This window comes from Vicugna pacos, chromosome 6 (genome assembly GCF_048564905.1).
Source record: "Vicugna pacos chromosome 6, VicPac4, whole genome shotgun sequence".
Lineage (NCBI taxonomy): Eukaryota > Metazoa > Chordata > Mammalia > Artiodactyla > Camelidae > Vicugna > Vicugna pacos.
The window spans coordinates 53,236,157-53,254,765 of NC_132992.1; the positions used below are offsets into that span (position 1 = coordinate 53,236,157).

The 18,609-nt window shown below is 43.5% G+C and overlaps 1 protein-coding gene across 1 annotated transcript in view; it reads right to left on the minus strand.

Annotated features, from left to right (window-relative positions):
- Positions 1–80: 80 nt before the first annotated feature.
- PYGL (glycogen phosphorylase L) overlaps positions 81–18,609 on the minus strand; it is a 36,396-nt gene continuing 17,867 nt past the window's right edge. Inside the window, exons 6-20 of the mRNA XM_031679033.2 lie at positions 16,475–16,586; positions 16,037–16,119; positions 11,694–11,837; positions 11,065–11,157; positions 9,756–9,902; positions 9,287–9,450; positions 8,707–8,821; positions 7,905–8,006; positions 7,626–7,773; positions 7,446–7,504; positions 7,202–7,343; positions 5,135–5,342; positions 4,079–4,213; positions 3,556–3,622; positions 81–428 (exon numbers count right to left, since the gene is read on the minus strand). Of these exons, the coding sequence (XP_031534893.2) occupies positions 252–428; positions 3,556–3,622; positions 4,079–4,213; positions 5,135–5,342; positions 7,202–7,343; positions 7,446–7,504; positions 7,626–7,773; positions 7,905–8,006; positions 8,707–8,821; positions 9,287–9,450; positions 9,756–9,902; positions 11,065–11,157; positions 11,694–11,837; positions 16,037–16,119; positions 16,475–16,586 (1,896 nt within the window). The 3' untranslated portion in view covers positions 81–251. The remainder of the gene's footprint in view (positions 429–3,555; positions 3,623–4,078; positions 4,214–5,134; positions 5,343–7,201; positions 7,344–7,445; positions 7,505–7,625; positions 7,774–7,904; positions 8,007–8,706; positions 8,822–9,286; positions 9,451–9,755; positions 9,903–11,064; positions 11,158–11,693; positions 11,838–16,036; positions 16,120–16,474; positions 16,587–18,609) is intronic.

Genomic DNA, 18,609 nt, shown 5'->3' on the forward strand with positions numbered 1-18,609 from the left:
AAGCTTTCAGCATTGCACTGGGGAAAGTCCTAGTGTGCTACTCAGTCTGCTACAAAGTAGTGAGTTTTGGCACCCATGAAGCCTTTGGGAATTGACAATTTATTTTTAGCGCTAACAGAGTCATACACTTTCCCCTCTCAATTCCCAGAGATACTTAACTGGATTATTAGCTAACAAAATAAAATCAAAGAATGTCGTAAAAATGTTCAAGTCCAGTAAGAAGCATTTTTTCTCTAGGGACATTTTACAACTTACTTTCCATTGGCTTTGTTCACCCCATCGCTAGGTTGACTGGACAGGGAAATCTTTATATCGGAAGGCTCCATGTTCCAGATGTCCCGGGCGTATTCCTTAATTGTTCGGTCACTGGAGAACTTCCCCGAGGCAGCTATGTTTTTGAGTACCGTGGTATTCCAAGCCTTTGGATTCTGTAAGCAACACAAGCACCTAGGGCTCAGGGTCCGAGTCCCCACTAAGCTTTACGACAAACATCAAGCCAAGCACATCCAAGCACAACTCACGGGGAAAGTGACAGGAGTAAACTGCAGTGAATCGTAAACACACTTGTTTCAGAGTTGAGAGCTGGATAGGGCAGACCGTGCTTTTCTCCTATTTAAGATCATATTTCTCTTACAAATGAAAAGAAAGTATTTTTCACTTTTAGAGAAACCATGGATGTAAGTTCCCTAATTGATAATTTTTGCTGTGGTTACAATGTTTTGGCAGGAAAGCCGTATTCCCATGCTTCATTTTGAATGATGACACCTCATCTCTCTTTAAACAGCAGGGAGAAGAAAGAGTATCACATTCATTGTCCGCTAGATGCCATGCAAGAGATTTACCCTGGGGCTCACGGTCAAAGTTTGAAAAATACTATTCTAGAATATTAGCTGTCCTGCAGGCAGGTAATCCCATGGGAGACTTGATTCACTGACTCCTCTTTTCCGGTTCTATCTGAAGGTAGACGCTCCCACAGGTTTACACTGAATCCCAAATACTCCATTGGGATTTGAAAATAGGATCAATTAAGGCTTTATCCTTAATAAAATATATAACATTCAAATCTCATAATTTTATGTAAAAGAATTGTAAGAAGCTATTTATTTTATAGCCTCATGATTTTATAAAGAACTTGAAGAAAGAGTTCAATGAAAATGACCAAAACATTATTTAAAACCAATAGCAATATACTGTAAGCATTTAAAAGAAAAACTAAAACTACCAACATTCCTTAAGGTACTGCAGAGCAGAGTCGGAAATTGATTTATTCAGACTTTGGAAACTTACTAAAATGAGACAATAAAAGCTTCCTCTCTTCATGTTCTTTATTTAAATGGATAATGACTAAACTTCCCAACCATGTGGGACATGTTTTCTAAGCATCAACAATACAATTACTGTGAAGAGTTAAAAACTGCAATTTGCACTAATGAACGAGAAAGATGGGACCAAATGCTGGGCTTCAAGGGGGACACCCTTTGGATTAGGGCCATCATTTTAACAGAAGGCACCATTGTGGAAAGCTGACATTCACATATGTACTTGCCCTCGCTCACATTGCCCTTTCCCGCTCTGTTTTACATCCATTTCTTTTCCTTTAAAGCTTTTCTGCATACAAGCCTGGGCTGAGATCAAGAGGAAGGGGCTAGAGATGGCCATTTCCCTTCCTCTCCAAGTTCTTGGAGGCTGATGTGACTGTCTCCAGGGTTCAGGAGGCTGGAGGTGAGCCACTCCGCGTTAACTCTAGCACTGCCTGCCCTTGGGCAGGATATAAAATTCTGGTTTATATACACTTTTGAGGAGCTGGATCTGCTGTTAAGCAGCATGGACCTTAAAGGGTCCTATTTTAAAACCCCAGTGGGATATGTGAGATGACTCTAGGAACTACCTTGTCACCTGGCTTTGGGAAAGGAGCAGAAAGAAATGTTAGTGAAGTATGTTTCTGTTGGAAGTGGTCACTGATGTGTCAAAGGGCACGAGGGGGGGCATTTTATGGATTCCCACTGTTCTGCCACATAATGGCTTTCCAGCTGGAGAGCCAAAGCAGAGACTCAGTAGGCAAGGGCACTCAGCAGTCTTGGCACAGAGCCAGCCTCCTCCTTGTCTTTTCTTCTGAAAATAGGATCAATTAAGGCTTTATCCTTAATAAAATATGTAACATTCAAATCTCATAATTTTATGTAAAAGAATCATAAGAAGCTATTTATTTTATAGCCTCTTCTGTAGTGTCTGCCGTTCACTCAAAGTCTTTCCTGTCAGAGATGATCGCCTTTCCATACATTTATTAAATGCACCGAGAGGGCTGGGCTAGTTGGTAAAGGTGTATAACTTCGCATGTGAAGGGTTACTCACATGACTCTAGCCTTTTTCTTTTTCTTTTAATTTTTCTTTTTTTCGGTCAGGGAGGATATTAGGTTTATTTATTTATTTATTTTTAAAGGAGGTACTGGGAATTGAACCCAGGTGAACCCAGGACCTCATGCATGCTAAGATGTGCTCTACCACTTGAGCTATACCCTCCTCCACCAGCCTTTTTCTTTTCCTTTTCTTTTTGTTTCCTTTCCTTTCCTTTCCTTCCTTCCTTCCTTCCTTCCTTCCTTCCTTCCTTTCTTTCTTCTTTTTCTCTTTTTCTCTTCCTTCCTTCCTTTTCTTTTTCTTTCTTTCTTTCTTTCTTTCTTTCTTTCTTTCTTTCTTTCTTTCTTTCTTTCTTTCTTTCTCTTTCCTTCTTTCCTTCTTTCTTTTCTCTTTCTTTCTTTTTCCTTCCTTCCTTCCTTCTTGTAAAGTATAATCTTTCTTGTTTCTTTTTTCTTTTTTCCTTTTTTAAAATTCAAACATGAAACCTCCTCTCTTTCTATACACTTATAGTCTATTCATCTGGCCTCACTTCTTGGATTGTCCAGGAGAGGTACTTATTTTGCAGTTTTCAAAGACTAAGGGGTCAACACTTTCCCAATAAGCTAAGCCTCAGTTTTAGAATCATTTTAGCAGATTTTTCAAATACTGATGGTGATCCCAGTCACTACTGGGTCAGAATCTCTCAGAGGAGGGGGCATCTATACTTTGCAAAATCTGATGATTCTGATGCACTTCTCGTTAAGGAACCCGTCTGGTGGGCTCTGTGAGGGGAGGAGGTGGGAGGGGTTAGACTTTGTCCACACCGGTGTCAGTGCCCAGCATGGAGCCTAACGTGGAGGAGGCCCCAGTGCCTCTCTGTTGAATACATGAGTGGGTAAAGTGAGTATTTAATTTGGCTTCACACTCTTAGTTTCCAGGACATGCAGGCTCCATGGTGGGTGCTTAATACATACTGAATTATTTGTGTCTTATAACTTGGATATTAAAAAACTTACAACTGCTACTGAAATCTCAAATCCCAATCTCTGCCTGAACTTGAAAAAAGTCAAATTTTGATCTGAAAAAAACTAGAGAACTGCCTCAATTCCCTTTTTTGATTGGTTAGTGGGGACCTGTTCTTTAGATTAAAAAAAAAGAAACCAAAATTTTAATCTACCGTAGTAAACTGGTTTCCTTCATAAGTCTCGGCAGTGTACTCACCATGTACAACTGACTGACTTTTTCTTGACACTTGACATAGGCTTCATAGTCGGCAAAGACTTTAAACCTGTTGTTTTTTGTTGTCGGTTTTTTTTGCAATTGGAAGGAAAAAACAAAACAGAAAGTTCAGTAACAGATGTGTACTAAGATTCCATTTAAAATTCTCTTTTGCTTAATGCTTAATGCATGGCTGGCTTACCAAACTGGTATTTCTGTTCACAAGGGTTTCAACCAGCCCTCAGCCTTTCTATGGTTCTTCCCACACATAAGAGCAGCATCATATGGATGCATCTGAAAGCTGGGTACACCGGTGGATGGAGAAGAAGAATCCCAGATTTGTGGGTCTTATGCTTAAATCGTCCCAGCATGGTTAGTGGACAATGTCTAGTTTTTCTTTCCAAGCCTGGGTTAGCTTATCGGATCACAGATCTAGGCTAATCTGGCCGGCTGTGCTGTATTTAGTTTAAGACGTTCTCGTCCCCTGTCACAGCCCAAATAGCTCCATCTTCTTTTGGGAACTCACCTGTCATGATAAAACAGCATGTTGATTAAGTCTTTGAAGAGGTCGGGCTGGTTGGGAGAAAAGAAGCCTTTGTCAATTTGATCGATGGCCAGCTTCAGCTCTGGAAGTGCCTCATAATATTTTTTTGCCTCGTACCTGTTGAATGGGAGATGGGGAGGAGGATGAGAAAAGGTTCTGTTAGTGTCTGTGACTAACAAAACACTAGACACTCCATTAGCTGTGAAAACTGCATTCAGAAATACTGGCACTTACAGCAGTCATTGTGTTCAACGGGGGTATAAATAATGTTTAACCAGATCCTGAAATTTTTTTTCCCCACTAAATTTGATTAGTTCCTTGTAACCAAAGACACTAAGGACAATAGATAATAAAATTCCTCGTCACAGAGCAACAGTCTAATCTGGTAAAATACAGTAGGATTCATTTCAAAGCAGACTTTACAGCTCTAAACAAGTGTGCACTTGGTTTTTGGACTCACAAATCCTGAATTTTTTGATACTGAGTGAAAATTTACTCCCAAGGGTTGGGAAGTACATTTGACACCCTCCAAATTTTGTGATCCCTGTGGTTCCTTTGGACTATTTCTTTATTTCTTATTTTAATCCAGGTTAATAAACCTATCTTGATATTAAGTGGAACAAGTATTCCAGGTACTTCTATACAACCAGACCTATTCTCTACTACATTTTAGTCCATTTCTTTGAGATTGTAAAGCAACATCAGATGGTTTAAGTTATAGGCAAAAACTTCAACTGCATACCAGTTCAGTTTTTTGATAAAGGAAAAAAAATCACAGATGTGGACAAGTGACTAGCTCACGAGGGCAGCTCTGCCATGGCTGATGACAAATAGCAGTGACCCCACGTACCTGGGCCCAAACCCCTTTTGCTTTTACTTGCTGGGTGTACCAGGACTCGTCGGTGGTCAGCAGGGAGATGGGACTCACGGGAGGTGTTCTGCTGCCACACCTCCTGTGACCTGCCTCAGTGGTACGCCTGAGTGAGCAGGCACCCTCCTGGGGAGACGCCTGCCCAACAAGCAGGACTGCTCTCTCACCCTTTCTTGTCCAAAGCAGCCACGTCCTCTACTCTCATGCCAAAGATGAACAGGTTCTCCTCCCCGGCTTCCTCGGCCATTTCCACGTTGGCCCCATCCATGGTCCCGATGGTCAGGGCCCCATTCAGCATGAACTTCATATTGCCTGTCCCCGAGGCTTCCGTGCCTGCAGTGGAAATCTGCTCCGACAGATCCGTGGCTGGAATGACTGTAAGAAGGCAGGCTAGAATGAGTGACTCCGTCTCTCTGGATCTGCTCGTATGGTGTCCGAGCGTCCATCTAGCTGGCCTGTTTTGCTTGCTACAGTGGGACTTGTGCATCAAGATGAACATCAGACAGTATAGCAGGACAGATCGCACTCTTCCCTTTGACTCGGGCAACCACTTTCGCCCTGTTTTGATGCGCTGTGCTGGCGGTCATGGCCACAAGGCTAAACAACTATATGCTTGTACTACTCTCTCTTCATCAATCAGCTTTAAAGAGCACCTACTGAACCTCTGCTATAAAGGTTGACACTACTGGGAAATAAAATTCATATGTTATGGCAAGACAAGAAAAATTTAAACATAAAAAATTTTCTCTGCCCTTTAGCCTCCTCTCCCCTCTGCTGTGCGTCAGCCAAACTTCCCCATCAGCAGAAATACCTGTTCACCCATAAAAAGCAACATGCTCCTAGCACCAACAAGACAACTCCTTAAAGGGTAACATTCCTTCCTCATCTTGTAAGGGGTTGCATGACCCACCACTCTGTACTTGGCAGATCTCGACTGTGTAAACTGTCAGTGATACGACATTTAAGGTAAAGCCCTCCGTCTCAAAAAACTTACATAACTGTGCTTGGACTTCCTGGGAGCAGAACAGTTCTCAGAGCCTTCTGACAGGCTATTCCCAGGTTATAATCCTCAGTTTGGCTCGAATAAAATTTTCCATTTCTTTCTTAGATTGACTGATTAATGTTTCCATCGACACTAAGTTTCTCTTCTTCCCCTTCTTCCTTTCAATTTTTGTTATAGTTTTATTTTTATTTCTTCTATTTTGTAACTTTACAAAATACATTGAAACTTCTCTTTCTTGATTCTTAAAATTCAGAATCTTTCCCAACCCCTCTTTCGCAATCTGGGGAAATTGGATTGTGTCATTCCTTCCACTTCTCACCACCCTCCTTCCAGTTTCACTGCAGGGAAATGAGCCACAGGTAAGGAGGTGTGCCTGGGGCCTGACAGCCAGCCTGATTTACACACAAATTAGTGCTGCCTGCAGCTCCGCCCACCGCCAACCAGTCTCAAAGGGTCAGACCAATTTTCTGCTTTACTTTGAGAGCTTATCTGTGGATTAGATATATATCTTCATTTGCATCCATAAGAATCTGGCTCCTTTTTCTTTATGCTGACAGTTCTTAAACAGTAACATCAGAGGACCCAAAAACACCTCAAAAAGAGAAAGGTCCCTTTTCAATTTGGGAAAAGGGTGAATACAGCATTAGCATTTGCATGTGGATCGTGCTTTGAGATGCAAATAAGCAAAGGTCCCCGTGGAAGAGAAAGGGATGCTGGCTTCTGGCCAGTCCAGCTGTCCCGACGTGGGAACTTCATGCCTGCTCTCAGAGCCAATCTGAGGCACATCTAAGCCTCCGGCTTTGGCAGCCTGACACCTGCCCTCATTCTCTGTTGCCACATGAGCAAATGACAGCCCTTCCCTCCATGAGGTGACCAGAGTATCTAGGGGCTGGGGAATGGGTGTTCCACGACAAAACTGGGGCTGGGAACTGAAGACCCTTTTTTTCATTTGTAGAGCACAGTGTGTGTATTACCAAAATCTTGGAGCCACTTCCTCCAGCACCCAGCTCCGACCAGTGGGGAGGAAAATGTGCTGGCAACTGTAGTCTGTGATATTGACTGTGGGGACAGTCATCTCAGTGTCAGTTGAGTCACCTTACAAGTTCTTAGCTTAGGGCCTCATTCTAGCTAAAGGTGATACCTTCTAGCTTGAGGTCAGCGGCTCCATTTTTCTGTAGCGTGTAATCTAGAATCTGCCCTGGCCCCGCAAGGTTTGTGAGGAGGGCACTACCTTTCTCAGCAAGAGACACTCTGTAGTTCTCCAGGAAGATGAGTTTCAACTTGCTTCCAACCATGGGGTCATTGTTCACCACATCCGCCACTGAAGTGATCAGCTTTATGATCAGTTTGGCCATGTGATATCCTGGGGCAGCCTTGGGGAGGAGTGGGGAACACATGTCAGAAGACAGGCATGATGAGATGAGAACGGCAAGAGACAAGAGCCCCCAAGTCCCCAGTGAAGAGAATCAACTTACTTTGCCACCGATGATCACTGTTCTGGGCACAAATAACTTCTTGGGGTCTCTTTTAATGCCTGAAAAAGATGGAGAAGTGGATGGAGCGGAGGATGGGTGACGGCTGGGATGATGAGACCTACACGGGAACTATGGCTTCCTCCTGGGGGCGGGGGGTGGTGGTGGCTGCGGGCGACTCACGGTTGTACATGGTGATCACATGCAGGCAGTTGAGGAGCTGCCGCTTGTACTCGTGGATCCTCTTCACCTGCACGTCAAACATGGAGGACGGGTTGATCTTCACTCTGTACTCCTTCTCCAGGAACTGAGAAAACTTCAGCTTGTTCTCCTGTGGAGACAGTGCATGGTGCCAGAGCCCTCTGGGCTCAGAAGCATCAGGTGGCCGGTCTGTGTTTACAGACTGGGGCCCCAACCCTCCCAGCAAGTGGCGGGGAAGGAACCCACACCAGGAAGCCCCACCTGCTTCACGTTGGAAATTTCCCGGAGGAAGACATCATCACCCAGGAAGCTGTGTAGCTTCGTCAGCTGGCTCAAGTCTTTCACGTAGTCCTCCCCAATTCTCTTTTCATTTAAAGGAGAAGGTGACATTAATCAGGGATGGCAGTCAAGCCCAAATGAGCAGTTTCTGTCAGCCTGCGGCATGTGCTCACGTCCCCCTAAAGCTCGCCTGCCCCTGCCCCACCGGACACAGGATGGCTTCGCTCACAGAGGATGCTAGAAATGCTGTGCGGGAGAAACACTTTGCTAGAATCTTACATGTAGTTTCAGGGGTATTAAGTGTTAAAAACAGAAAATCTACCCAAAGAGGGTGACAAAGAACACAGATTCTACTTGTTTATGCCCTCTGTTACCCTGTTTTATTAAGAAGGGTACCATCTCCCATCTGTATGTCATGAGTGCTGTTAACCAGGACCAGTTACACAACATGTGAGGCTTGGGGGAGGGTGTAGCTCAGTGGTAGAGTGCATGCCTAGCATGCACAGGTCCTGGGTTCAATCCCCAGTACTCCCATTAAATAAATAAATCTAATTACCTCCCCCCAAACCCACAACATAACATGTGGGGCTTTTTTTTTCTTTTTTTTTACAAAAATTAAGAGTTTCAGGATGGCTCCAGCAGAGAATGAAAGCAAGCGGGGCCCCGTGGGACTGCACAAGCCTCTGGCTCTTAGAGACGCAGACTGGATTTGCAAATTATAAGTATACTCTCTGCCTCTTGCGTTCCAGTCAGGGCTCCCCTCCCCTCAGTGCTTCCTGATTACCTCTGCTATTAACTCCGCCAGCCCCGGGTTGCAGAGTAAGAGCCAGCGCCTTGGAGTGATCCCGTTGGTTTTGTTCTGAAACTTGTCTGGTTCTAGCTCACTGAAGTCCTTGAATCTGGAGACAGAAGAGAGACATCACTGAACTTGGCTGGAACGGCAGGTTCCTGCATGCTGAATGGAGTTCAGAGTCATATTCAAGAAGCCAAGTGCAGACTTAGAAAGATTAAGTAAAGGTGGAGGGAGGGGCTGACAGCAGCTATGGCTGTCATTCTAAATAAAAATCCATTTGCAATTCAAAGTAATTACAAGAAAAATCCCAAATCTAATCACCAGACGATTTCCTGGCTCTGACACCAGACTTCTCTGCGGAATAGGGTTTTTTTTGGCTCCTAAGTCTAGAATTAGGATGGTTCAGAGAGGAAGGCCTTTTCTTTTTAGAGAAGTGTTCTTTGTATAGAAGAAAATACTTATAAACATTTTAACAGGGCCTTTCCTCATCTCCAAATGTGACCCTGCATTCACTGGCACTGTCCCATGAATGAAGCAGTGGAGACCCACGACCACAGGGAGAGAGGCTCACACTTGGGTCCTCACGATGTCTGAGTGAATTTTAGCCACGCCGTTCACAGCGTGGGAGCCCACAATGCAGAGATGGGCCATGTTGATCCTTTTGCCTCCTTCCTCTTCTATCAGAGACATCCTTCTCAGACGGTCGACATCATTAGGAAACAAGGCAGCAATTTTCTAGGCAAAGGAAGAGAAAGGCCTCACTGGTCACTCAGGTTTAAGACAACCGGGGATAACATCATTTACTTCCCCCGCGAAGTCTTTGATGGTGCGAATATAAAATTCACTCCCACAGAAAGGGGTTGGGTTAGCCCTAGGGAGATGCCATCTTCCATTTTAGTATTTTAAAAAGATATCTTTAACACAGCCCCACCAGACTTGCATGCTTTTGAAGTATCAATGACTGAAAGATGTTTGGGCCTCAAGTTTGGGAGGAAGGAAGACCGCAGCAAAAGGGTTATTGGTCTCTCAAAATGACTTACATCTAAATGCTTCTGATTTATCTCATAAATGATTTGCAAATGTCGAGGAAGCAAATTCTCCACCAGCTCCACAGGCCAGCGCTCCAGGGCTTCAGGGAGCACAGTGTGGTTGGTGTAGGCGAAGGTCTTCTGGGTGATCTCCCACGCCTGAGGGGAATGGGGGTGGGGAGGGGTGGTCAGCAGCTTTGCCCTGCAGACAGGCTGCCCGCAGGTGCACCCCATCCCACAGGCCAGACATTTCCTCAACTCCCGTCCATCTGCAACTGGACAGTTCTATCTGCGGGTATAGTTAGACATGATCAATTCCACTAGGTTACTGAATGGTCCAGATAGTGGGAACATGTTTTATTTTGGGGGGGGGGCTTGGGGTGGGTAAGCTATAAAACTGTAGCATAAAACTTAAGACAGCATGCTGATAAATCTTCTCTATTATGCTGGGCCAAATGACATCCTTCAAAGTCCAAGGACCCCCATTCCTGGGCTCTCAGATGTCTGCCTGTGATTTCTCGATAGATAAAGTACATTTTTTATTGGGCATGTTTGCTCTAACAAACCAATAGCCCTAGGTAATGCCTAATCTATAGCTCAGGCTGGCTTGTTTCGGCCCACCTTATCAGAGTCATAGACCCCACTGCCCTTCACTGACTAAACCTCTTACCTCACCTACAATCAATCAGATTGTGCACAAGCCGATCAGGCACCTTGTGACCCAACCTTATAAAACACCCCAATAACAGCTCTTGGGGCTCACACAGGCACCCCTCGTCTGTGTCGCCCACTGTTGTCTATGGCAGCATACCCTAATAAACTCCTTTTCTACTCTCATACTTTATCTCTGGTAAATTCTTTTACCAACCCGCATCACCATGCCACTGATCGGCCCCCACTGTGTCCCACAATATATTATTCTAACTTTCATTTATTAAACAAAATTTGAGGAATAAAACTTAAGTAATGTTCTGAGAAAGTACAAAGTATGTTTGAAATCAATGAGGACAATTTCAGTGGCTGTATTCTGAGTTAAGAGTTTAATTTAGACTCCTTTCAGACACAGAAATGGTGAACACAGTTTAAGCCTTAATATAGCTACCAAGCTGCGTTCCATTAGGAATGTGTTTATTTATTTCTTAGTTTTATTCCCTGAAAAGCAGTAAGGACTGAGAAATGTGAGCACCAGGGCAAACTGACTTTTAACGGTTGGAAGTTTGCAACAGTAACTTATTGTGAAAAACTGTAAAAGAAGCTTTTGGCAAAATCTCCCAGCCACAGATATTCTGGTCAAAGGAAAAAGAAGGCAAACCATCCAGACCTTGGACCAGGGCAATTTTTCAATATCCACAAAAATCCTCATCAGTTCCGGGATGGCGAGTGAGGGGTGAGTGTCGTTCAGCTGGATGGCGACCTGTGTGGGGAAAAGAGAGCAACATGAAGATTGCCCGGTGGCCCGGGTCTGGCTTCCCTGTCCTGACACTTCCCTCATCCCTACACCAAGCAAAATGTCCACCTCCTGGGAAACGCTTTAAGCATACTGTACTTACTCAATTTTTTTTTTTTAATGGAAGTACAGTTGATTTAGAATATTGTGTTAGTTTCAGGTGTATAAAATAGTGATTCAGTTTTAGATATATTTTTTCAGATTATTTTGTTATAGGTTATTATAAGATATTGAATAAATTCCCTGTGCGATACCGTAAATTCTTATTGCTTATCTATTTTATGTATAGTAGTGCATATCTGTTAATCCCATACTCCTAATTTGTCCCTCTCACCCCTCCCTTTTGTTAACCACAGGTTTGTTTTCCTTGTCTATGAATTTGTTTCTGTTTTGTATATAGATACTGAACTTTTTTAGCACTGACTGAGACAGAGGAGTAAATCTGATGGGAGGTCCCGATCCTCTGAGCTGTTCCCATCTGTGTTTACAGACTGAATACTTGCCTGATCTGGGAAGGCATCAAATGAAGTTCCGGCACCATCACTGGAGCTAAACTTAGAGGCTTTGAAACGTCGGATGACATCTTGCAAGGTAGCAGCCACCACAAAGTACTCCTGCTTCAATCTTAGCTCCTTCCCTTCAAAAAACTTCAAACCAGAGAGACTGAGTGAGAGTGGCTCGCATTATTAGATGTGGCCAGAAAGTGGCTGGCATCTCCTGCTCAGAGGACTTTAAGGCTAAAGCCCATGGAACGTCTGATGGAATATGACAGGCTGAATGCCAAGCCTGAGCCTCCTGAAACTCCACTAGAATGATGGTGAAGGGATTTTTAAAAAGCAGACTCATAAAGGATGAAGGGAGTGAAGAGAAGACAACAGCAACTTTTTAGAAGCTGAAGAACAGGTGGATAAATGGCAATTGAACCAGAAGATCCTGATCGAGTAGTGGAGAAAAGCCAAAAGAGCAACCTGGTGTATACACTGAAGCCCCCAAAAGGCACAGGAATTGTCAGCATTGGGTGCCCTAAGAAGTACAGGTGAGAATGAGGAAAAAGGTCAGTTGTGAGCCTAAGAAGCAGGTGGCCCCAGACTTCATCTCCAGTTCCCTTAGCTGAGCAGTATCCTTTGCCAACCCAGGCAGAAGCTGGAGAGATATTCTTGAGAGATGGTAAAACACGGGTCTCTGCGCTGGAGGGCAGCAGGTGCAGCTGAAGGCAGGGGCCCCACACCATGCTGAAACTGGGGGAAGAGGGCTCAGTGAAAGTTTATGTACTGAATGCTGACACTTTTAGCCTTCTCCTCCCAATCAAATTTTAGAACACAGGCAGCCAACATTAATCCCACCAGGAAGGAAGCTGCAAGGGTCTTGTCTAGGGAGTTTGACCAGCCCAGGAGGGAGGACCTAAAGACACTGACATGAGGAGCTCCACCAGGAAATGGCCCCAGCAGGTCACAGGACAGTGAAGCCAAAGAGATAAATTCCTAAAGCTCCCTAAAGCTTGTAGGGACCTTGCTCTTCAGTTTTAGTGGGCAGCTAAGGATCATTGGACATCTAAGAAAAACTTCTAAAAGAGGTAAAAATAACAAACAAACAAAAGCCAACTTAAAGGAAACAGAGATTAGAGAAAAGAATATTATAGGAATACCATCAATATCCTCTGATTAGAGATTGTATTCAAGAACTAAGAATAAGATGCTTTAAGAAAATACCTGGAGGAAAAAAGATTACTTGCAAATTAAAACATAATAGCCAAAATGAAAAACCCAGTAGAAAGACTGGAAGAAAAGAGTTGTGATGGCCCAGAAACTTGAGCAAGAAGACAAAGAAATGATAAATATAAAAGATAAGAAACTAGAGAACTCGCTGAGGATGTTTAACGCCAGACCACTTCTCAGAGAGCCGGAGTCCTGTGCTCCCAGACTGAAAGGGTACCCAGGCATGATGAGCTGAAACAGACCCACACCAGAGCACACCCCCCACTAAAAGTGCCCTTGGAGATAGGAGGATAAGAAAGGGAAACAGGGAGGGAGACTAAAAGCTTTCAAAGGAGAAAAAAGCAGAATTCAAACAAAGACCAAGAATCCGAATTGAATTGCATTTTTCAGCAACACCAAAAACTAAGTGATTAAAAAAACCAAAATCTTTGAGTCTTTGGTATCCAGGCAAACTACCATGTGAGGGCAGAATAAAGACACTGTCCAACTGCAAGGCCTCAAAAAGTTCACCTCACATGCATCCTTTTCCAGGAAGCCCCAAGCATGTGTACTACCAAAACAAAGGGGCAAACGAAAAAAAAAAAAGAGAGAGAGAGAGAGAGAGAGAGAGCCAGACTGGAACCCAGGAAACAAATGTCCCCGGAGAGTATATGAGCACAGAGGTCCTCAGAACGATGGGGAAAGTAGGTCCCAAGGTGACAGTGGCACAGCCAACAGGAGAGATCCACCCAGAAGAGACTTCAAAACCAAGTCAGCAGAATACCTAATCTGTTTGAATATACTGGGAGGAAATTTCTACAGCTGGGGTAGAGTGTAGGATAAATTAGGGGGAAGTACTCAGGAAACCAAGCAAACAAAATTATTAACTCCAAGAAAAACAAAAACTTTTCAAGGAGAGGAAAAATAACCATTAGATGATGACCTGTATATGCACAGATCAGCTGTCTGTAGCGTTGACAGGGTCAAAATATGTAAACACTGATTGCGGAGCAAGCGGGAATTACCATGTAATTATGTAAAGAGACTGGGGCATAGGAAACGTGCTTGTGTGGTGCGGGTGGAAGTTTGTGTGAGGAAGTGGGCGAGATTCTCATCTTCAGTAGTGGTGAGTCGATAAACAATTGTAAAGAGGAAAATCACGAAGCAGCAATAACAGCATGTTACTACAGATACGGAGGTAAATATCCAGAAAATCAATTAAAAGCAAGGGGATAGAATTGCTTTGGGGAAGTGGAAATGGGAGACTGATTTTACAATCATCCCCACAGAACTGCTTTCCTCTTTAAACCATGGGCATGTACAACTTTGATAAAAATTTAAAAGCCAATTAAAAATTAAAAGCCATTAATAGGAAAACTGTCTGGATTGATACTACCAATGGGAATTTATAAGTGGTAGAATTTGAACTTTTTAAAAAAAATTTACTTCTTTGTACTTTTTAATATTGTTTTCATTTCTTTTTCTAATAGCATGTTTCATGGTAAAAAAAAATAATGAACTCATTATTCTAAAATAAAACCCCACATGAATCTATCCATAATGAATTAAACATTTATTGAGTTAGGGAATTTTTAATGTCCTAGAAATAGAATGACTAATTAAACATAATCACTGATCTCAATAAGTTCAAACTAGTGAGGAGAGAGAGATGTATAGACAAGGCATGAAATAAAACATGACATTTAAAAAATTGTGTTGTATTTAAATATACATACTTTGGGAAACTGGGTACTTAGGTAATTCTTTATCTAAAAGCCCTGAAAGATGAGTAGGAATTTGCCAGGTGAGCACAGAGAGCCAGAGTAGCCTGTTCAGGCGGAGGAAGTGTGGGCAAGGCATGGAGATGAGAAAGAACAGGGTGAATAATCCCGTCCAGCTGGGACCTCATTGCCAGGGCAAGGTCACGGAGGACGCGTCAGAGAACCCAGGAATATACCTAAGATTCTGTACTTCTCTTAGGGGTGATCAGAAGCCTTAAAGAACTTTAAGCAGAAGAAAAAAACACCTCACTAGTTGCAAAGGGAGAACAGGGGCAAGATTCTTGGAAGACAAACTGATGACAAGGGCTGTGACCAAGTTGGGGAGAGGGAATAAGTTTGTTCTTATGGTTACAGTACAAAAAAGATTTATTAACTCATACTTAGAAACAAGCATGATCCTGAGAGCTACCTTTTACCCAATGAATTGGGTCAACTCTGCAGCCCATGCTAACTTAGTGTGCCTTGTCAATTGCTGTAGATGATTATTTCCAAGTAAAGTTAGGTTTGGTCCTTACTGAGGATAGAAGGATGAATTTCAAGCCCCTTCCAGTTAAACAATCCTGTAGGCCTGAGTATTGTTAAGCAGTATGGCCCCAGACATGGAAGGATTCTTTCTTTAATTGACCATAAAATTGAACAATCTTTTGCTTTTGGGTTACAGATTTCTCTGCAGTGTACTGAAGTCACATTGTTTCTCACAAAGATAAAATAATATATACAATTAAGTTCCTGAAAATGCTGCATCCTCCTTGGACACCAGGGTTTAGCACCAAGTGGACTTCTGGTCTTAGGACCATTTATGTCCTAGTCACCAAGATCCTTGTTCTATGCCATCTTAGTGGAGGAGAGTACTAATTTTGTTGCTTCTGAGATTATAATCACCTATAAGAAAAAGTTACGTAAGATAAACAAGTGGCATAAGAAAAAAGTGTCGACTCCTGGGTCCACCCTGAGGTCCGTGACACCCCTCACCTGGGGCCGGAAGGTCGGAAGAGCCCCGTCAGTGAGGGGAAGAGGACAGGCAGGAGACTGGATGAAACTTCTGTTTGGACACATGTAGCGCTTCACCAGTGCTGCACCTCATCTTTTATGCCCCGGTTTTGTTTTGAGACACATGTATAGAGCCTCCCAATTAGTGATGGGCTCAGTAATCAAGGGCAAAATATCAATTGTGATTTCATGATAGGTATGAATTTGTTTTCCTTACTTGGATGGGAGGGGAAATCTAGACAATTCAGGAAGAGATATGGAGATTTTTCCTCATTGAAGGAAAAAAATAAAGTATTAAGTATATGTGTTATGGCTACTGAATAGGCACTTGTGAAGTAAGCGGCTCCCGTATCCGCTGGGAAAGCAAGCTTGATCACTCACGTTATCATTGGGGTAGAGGACCCGGGAGATGTTCTCGGCCAGATTCCGGTCCAGCACCGCCTGAATGTAGTCTCCAACGTTAACTGAGGGAAATATTAGAAAAACGAATAAGCAGACAAGCCAGCCACTGTTTTCAGAAGCCCCTTGGTCTCACCTAATGCTTCTTGAGTACCATGTGGGATTCCTAAAATTCCTAAAAATTCAAAAGGATTTCAGGAAACCTTCATGCAGTGATTCACAGGAGTGTCTAAGAGGGTCAGATGGAAGGACTGCTTTAAATGTGTGTCCCATGCCTGCTCCATAAAATGGGGCTGCTTAGTCACTAAACAGTTCAGGTCAGAAACTCAGGGCTTTTTTTCTCAAGTTCAATTGGGTAATAACTAGTGAACAAAAAGATTAAAGACACACACAAGGAAAGCGAGCCCACGCTGTACTCACAGTCTCTGAGGTTAAAGTCGTTGGGTGCTCGGGCTGACCAGAGGCGCATGGTGTTGACGGTGTTGTTCAGATACCCAGGCACCGGGGTGTCATATGGCAGAGCCAGGACCACCTGTGGGATGAAACCGAAGCTGCTGCTCGCTGTTTCCCACGTAGGTTGAACAGACCTGGGAGACAGCAGCTGCAATTTGCTTCCCAGCTCCATCACCAACTCAAAACCAAGACAAGGGTCCCAGGACTGGAGGGGAGCCGTGGGGGTCGTCCTCCCAAACTGGAACAATCTGGATGGCTAGGACCCCCTGGACAGATGGTCTTCTATATCATTTCCACACTGACTGCCCTCTGTATCCCTTGCCCTGATCTGGATGCAGACCTTTCACATTTAAGATCAAGCCACTGCTCTAAGAATAATAAAATATGATGTACAGAAAAGTGGCAAATGTGGATCTATACCCATTAAAAAGCAGTAATCAGGATAAGCTTCATGTGAGTTATTCCATGATCTAATTTCAAATATGGTGGAAATTAATGGAATAGGAAATTTATGAAGACAAATATTACCTACAATGTTTAAAATGCTATGCTAGGTTTTTCAAAGTTGCATGAAGGGTTATTTTAGAGATCTGACAAACCAGCTGATACCTGGCTGAGATGCGTCTAAGTGGTGGGCTTTGGAAACTCTAGCTCAATATTTGCGACAGTCACAGAATTAGAGTAAAACAGGAAGATGAACCGTTTCACGTGAATTTAAAATTTACGTAGGAAGAAAGTTTTCTATTCCCTGCCTCATCAAAGCCAAGCTCTAAGGAAGGGGAGGATGCTAGAGATCATTTGGTGCAACTTACTCATTTTGGACAAGAGGGGAAGGAGGCTGAGAGAGGTGACTTGCCCAAGGTCAGTCAGTGGTAGGGTGAAACCTAACCAAAGAGCTCTTTGATTTGGTCTGCTGAATTAGGAAGGAATGAAGCACTCCAGCCTATATCAATCAATCACACATATTCAGTCATGCTTTCATGAACATCATGACCACAGAATGAAAAAAGCACCCTTATTTGACTATCTTTCACTAGGAAATAAAGGTGTCTGGAGGTTCTTAAAGCATTGCGATCAATCAGAAAAAGTCATTTACAGAGTGGGATTGAGTCTGGGTTCAAAAGTGATTCATCCTTCTAACCCTCAAAGCATAACTGAGGCAGCTGGGGAGGCCCATGGCTCAGATGTCCCTTTAGAGAACTTCAGGGAGAAGCTGCCACCTCGGAGCTCACGCCGAGGCTGCGCTTTCTCTGGGATGCTCCCATCGTGGTGGGAGCTGGGACTTCCCTCCTGAGTGATGTCCCATCAGCCTGGGCACTTGCTTAGAGCTCCAGAGGTCTGAAGCTCTTCGTGAGAATCCTTTCCGCTTCTCTCTTCACAAGTGTCACACCTGCGCTGCAGTCTGAACGACTTCCCACCTCCTCCTGCTCCCTTTCCCCCTCATCTTTCACAGGCATTTCTGCAATAGCTCACGATGCTGCTAATTCTCCCTGTGGTCTGCTTCCCAGAGGGCCTGAACTGACACAAGAATGAAACAAACAGCTCGGTTTACTGGAAGCCGTCATAGCCGGCGTACACCAGGTCTGATCTCATGCTCTCTGGCCTCACTCACTGCAAATCTGGGGCTGATCAGGCAGTGGCGTCAATCCATAAAGTTCTATATGGCTTGGGTCAGCCCACACTTTGTTCCATCTGCCCCGTAACCTTGCCTTTGTGGGCACAGAAAAGCACATTCTCTTTAATTGAATTTCTGGATATATTTCAAAAACATCTAGAGGTGCTTTGTAAATACAAGATCATGTAAACTGCACACATTTAAACAGATTAGAAGCCACTGGAAGTTTTAGACACCAAATACTTGCTAGGTAATATCAAAAACATGTGAAAATTCTTTGGGCATATTAACAATTGATTTGTTTGCAGCTCTCCTGATCATATTTGTAATCAACTGCAGCTTACAACTTAGATTGTGGTCCATTGTTTAACCAAAATAAAAGGGGTGGGGTGTGGACAGAGGGAAACTTATCTTGAAATCACAGTATTAGTTTATTCCTTATATCATTATGTATAATGATCTATTTTAGCTTCTAATCCGTTATTTC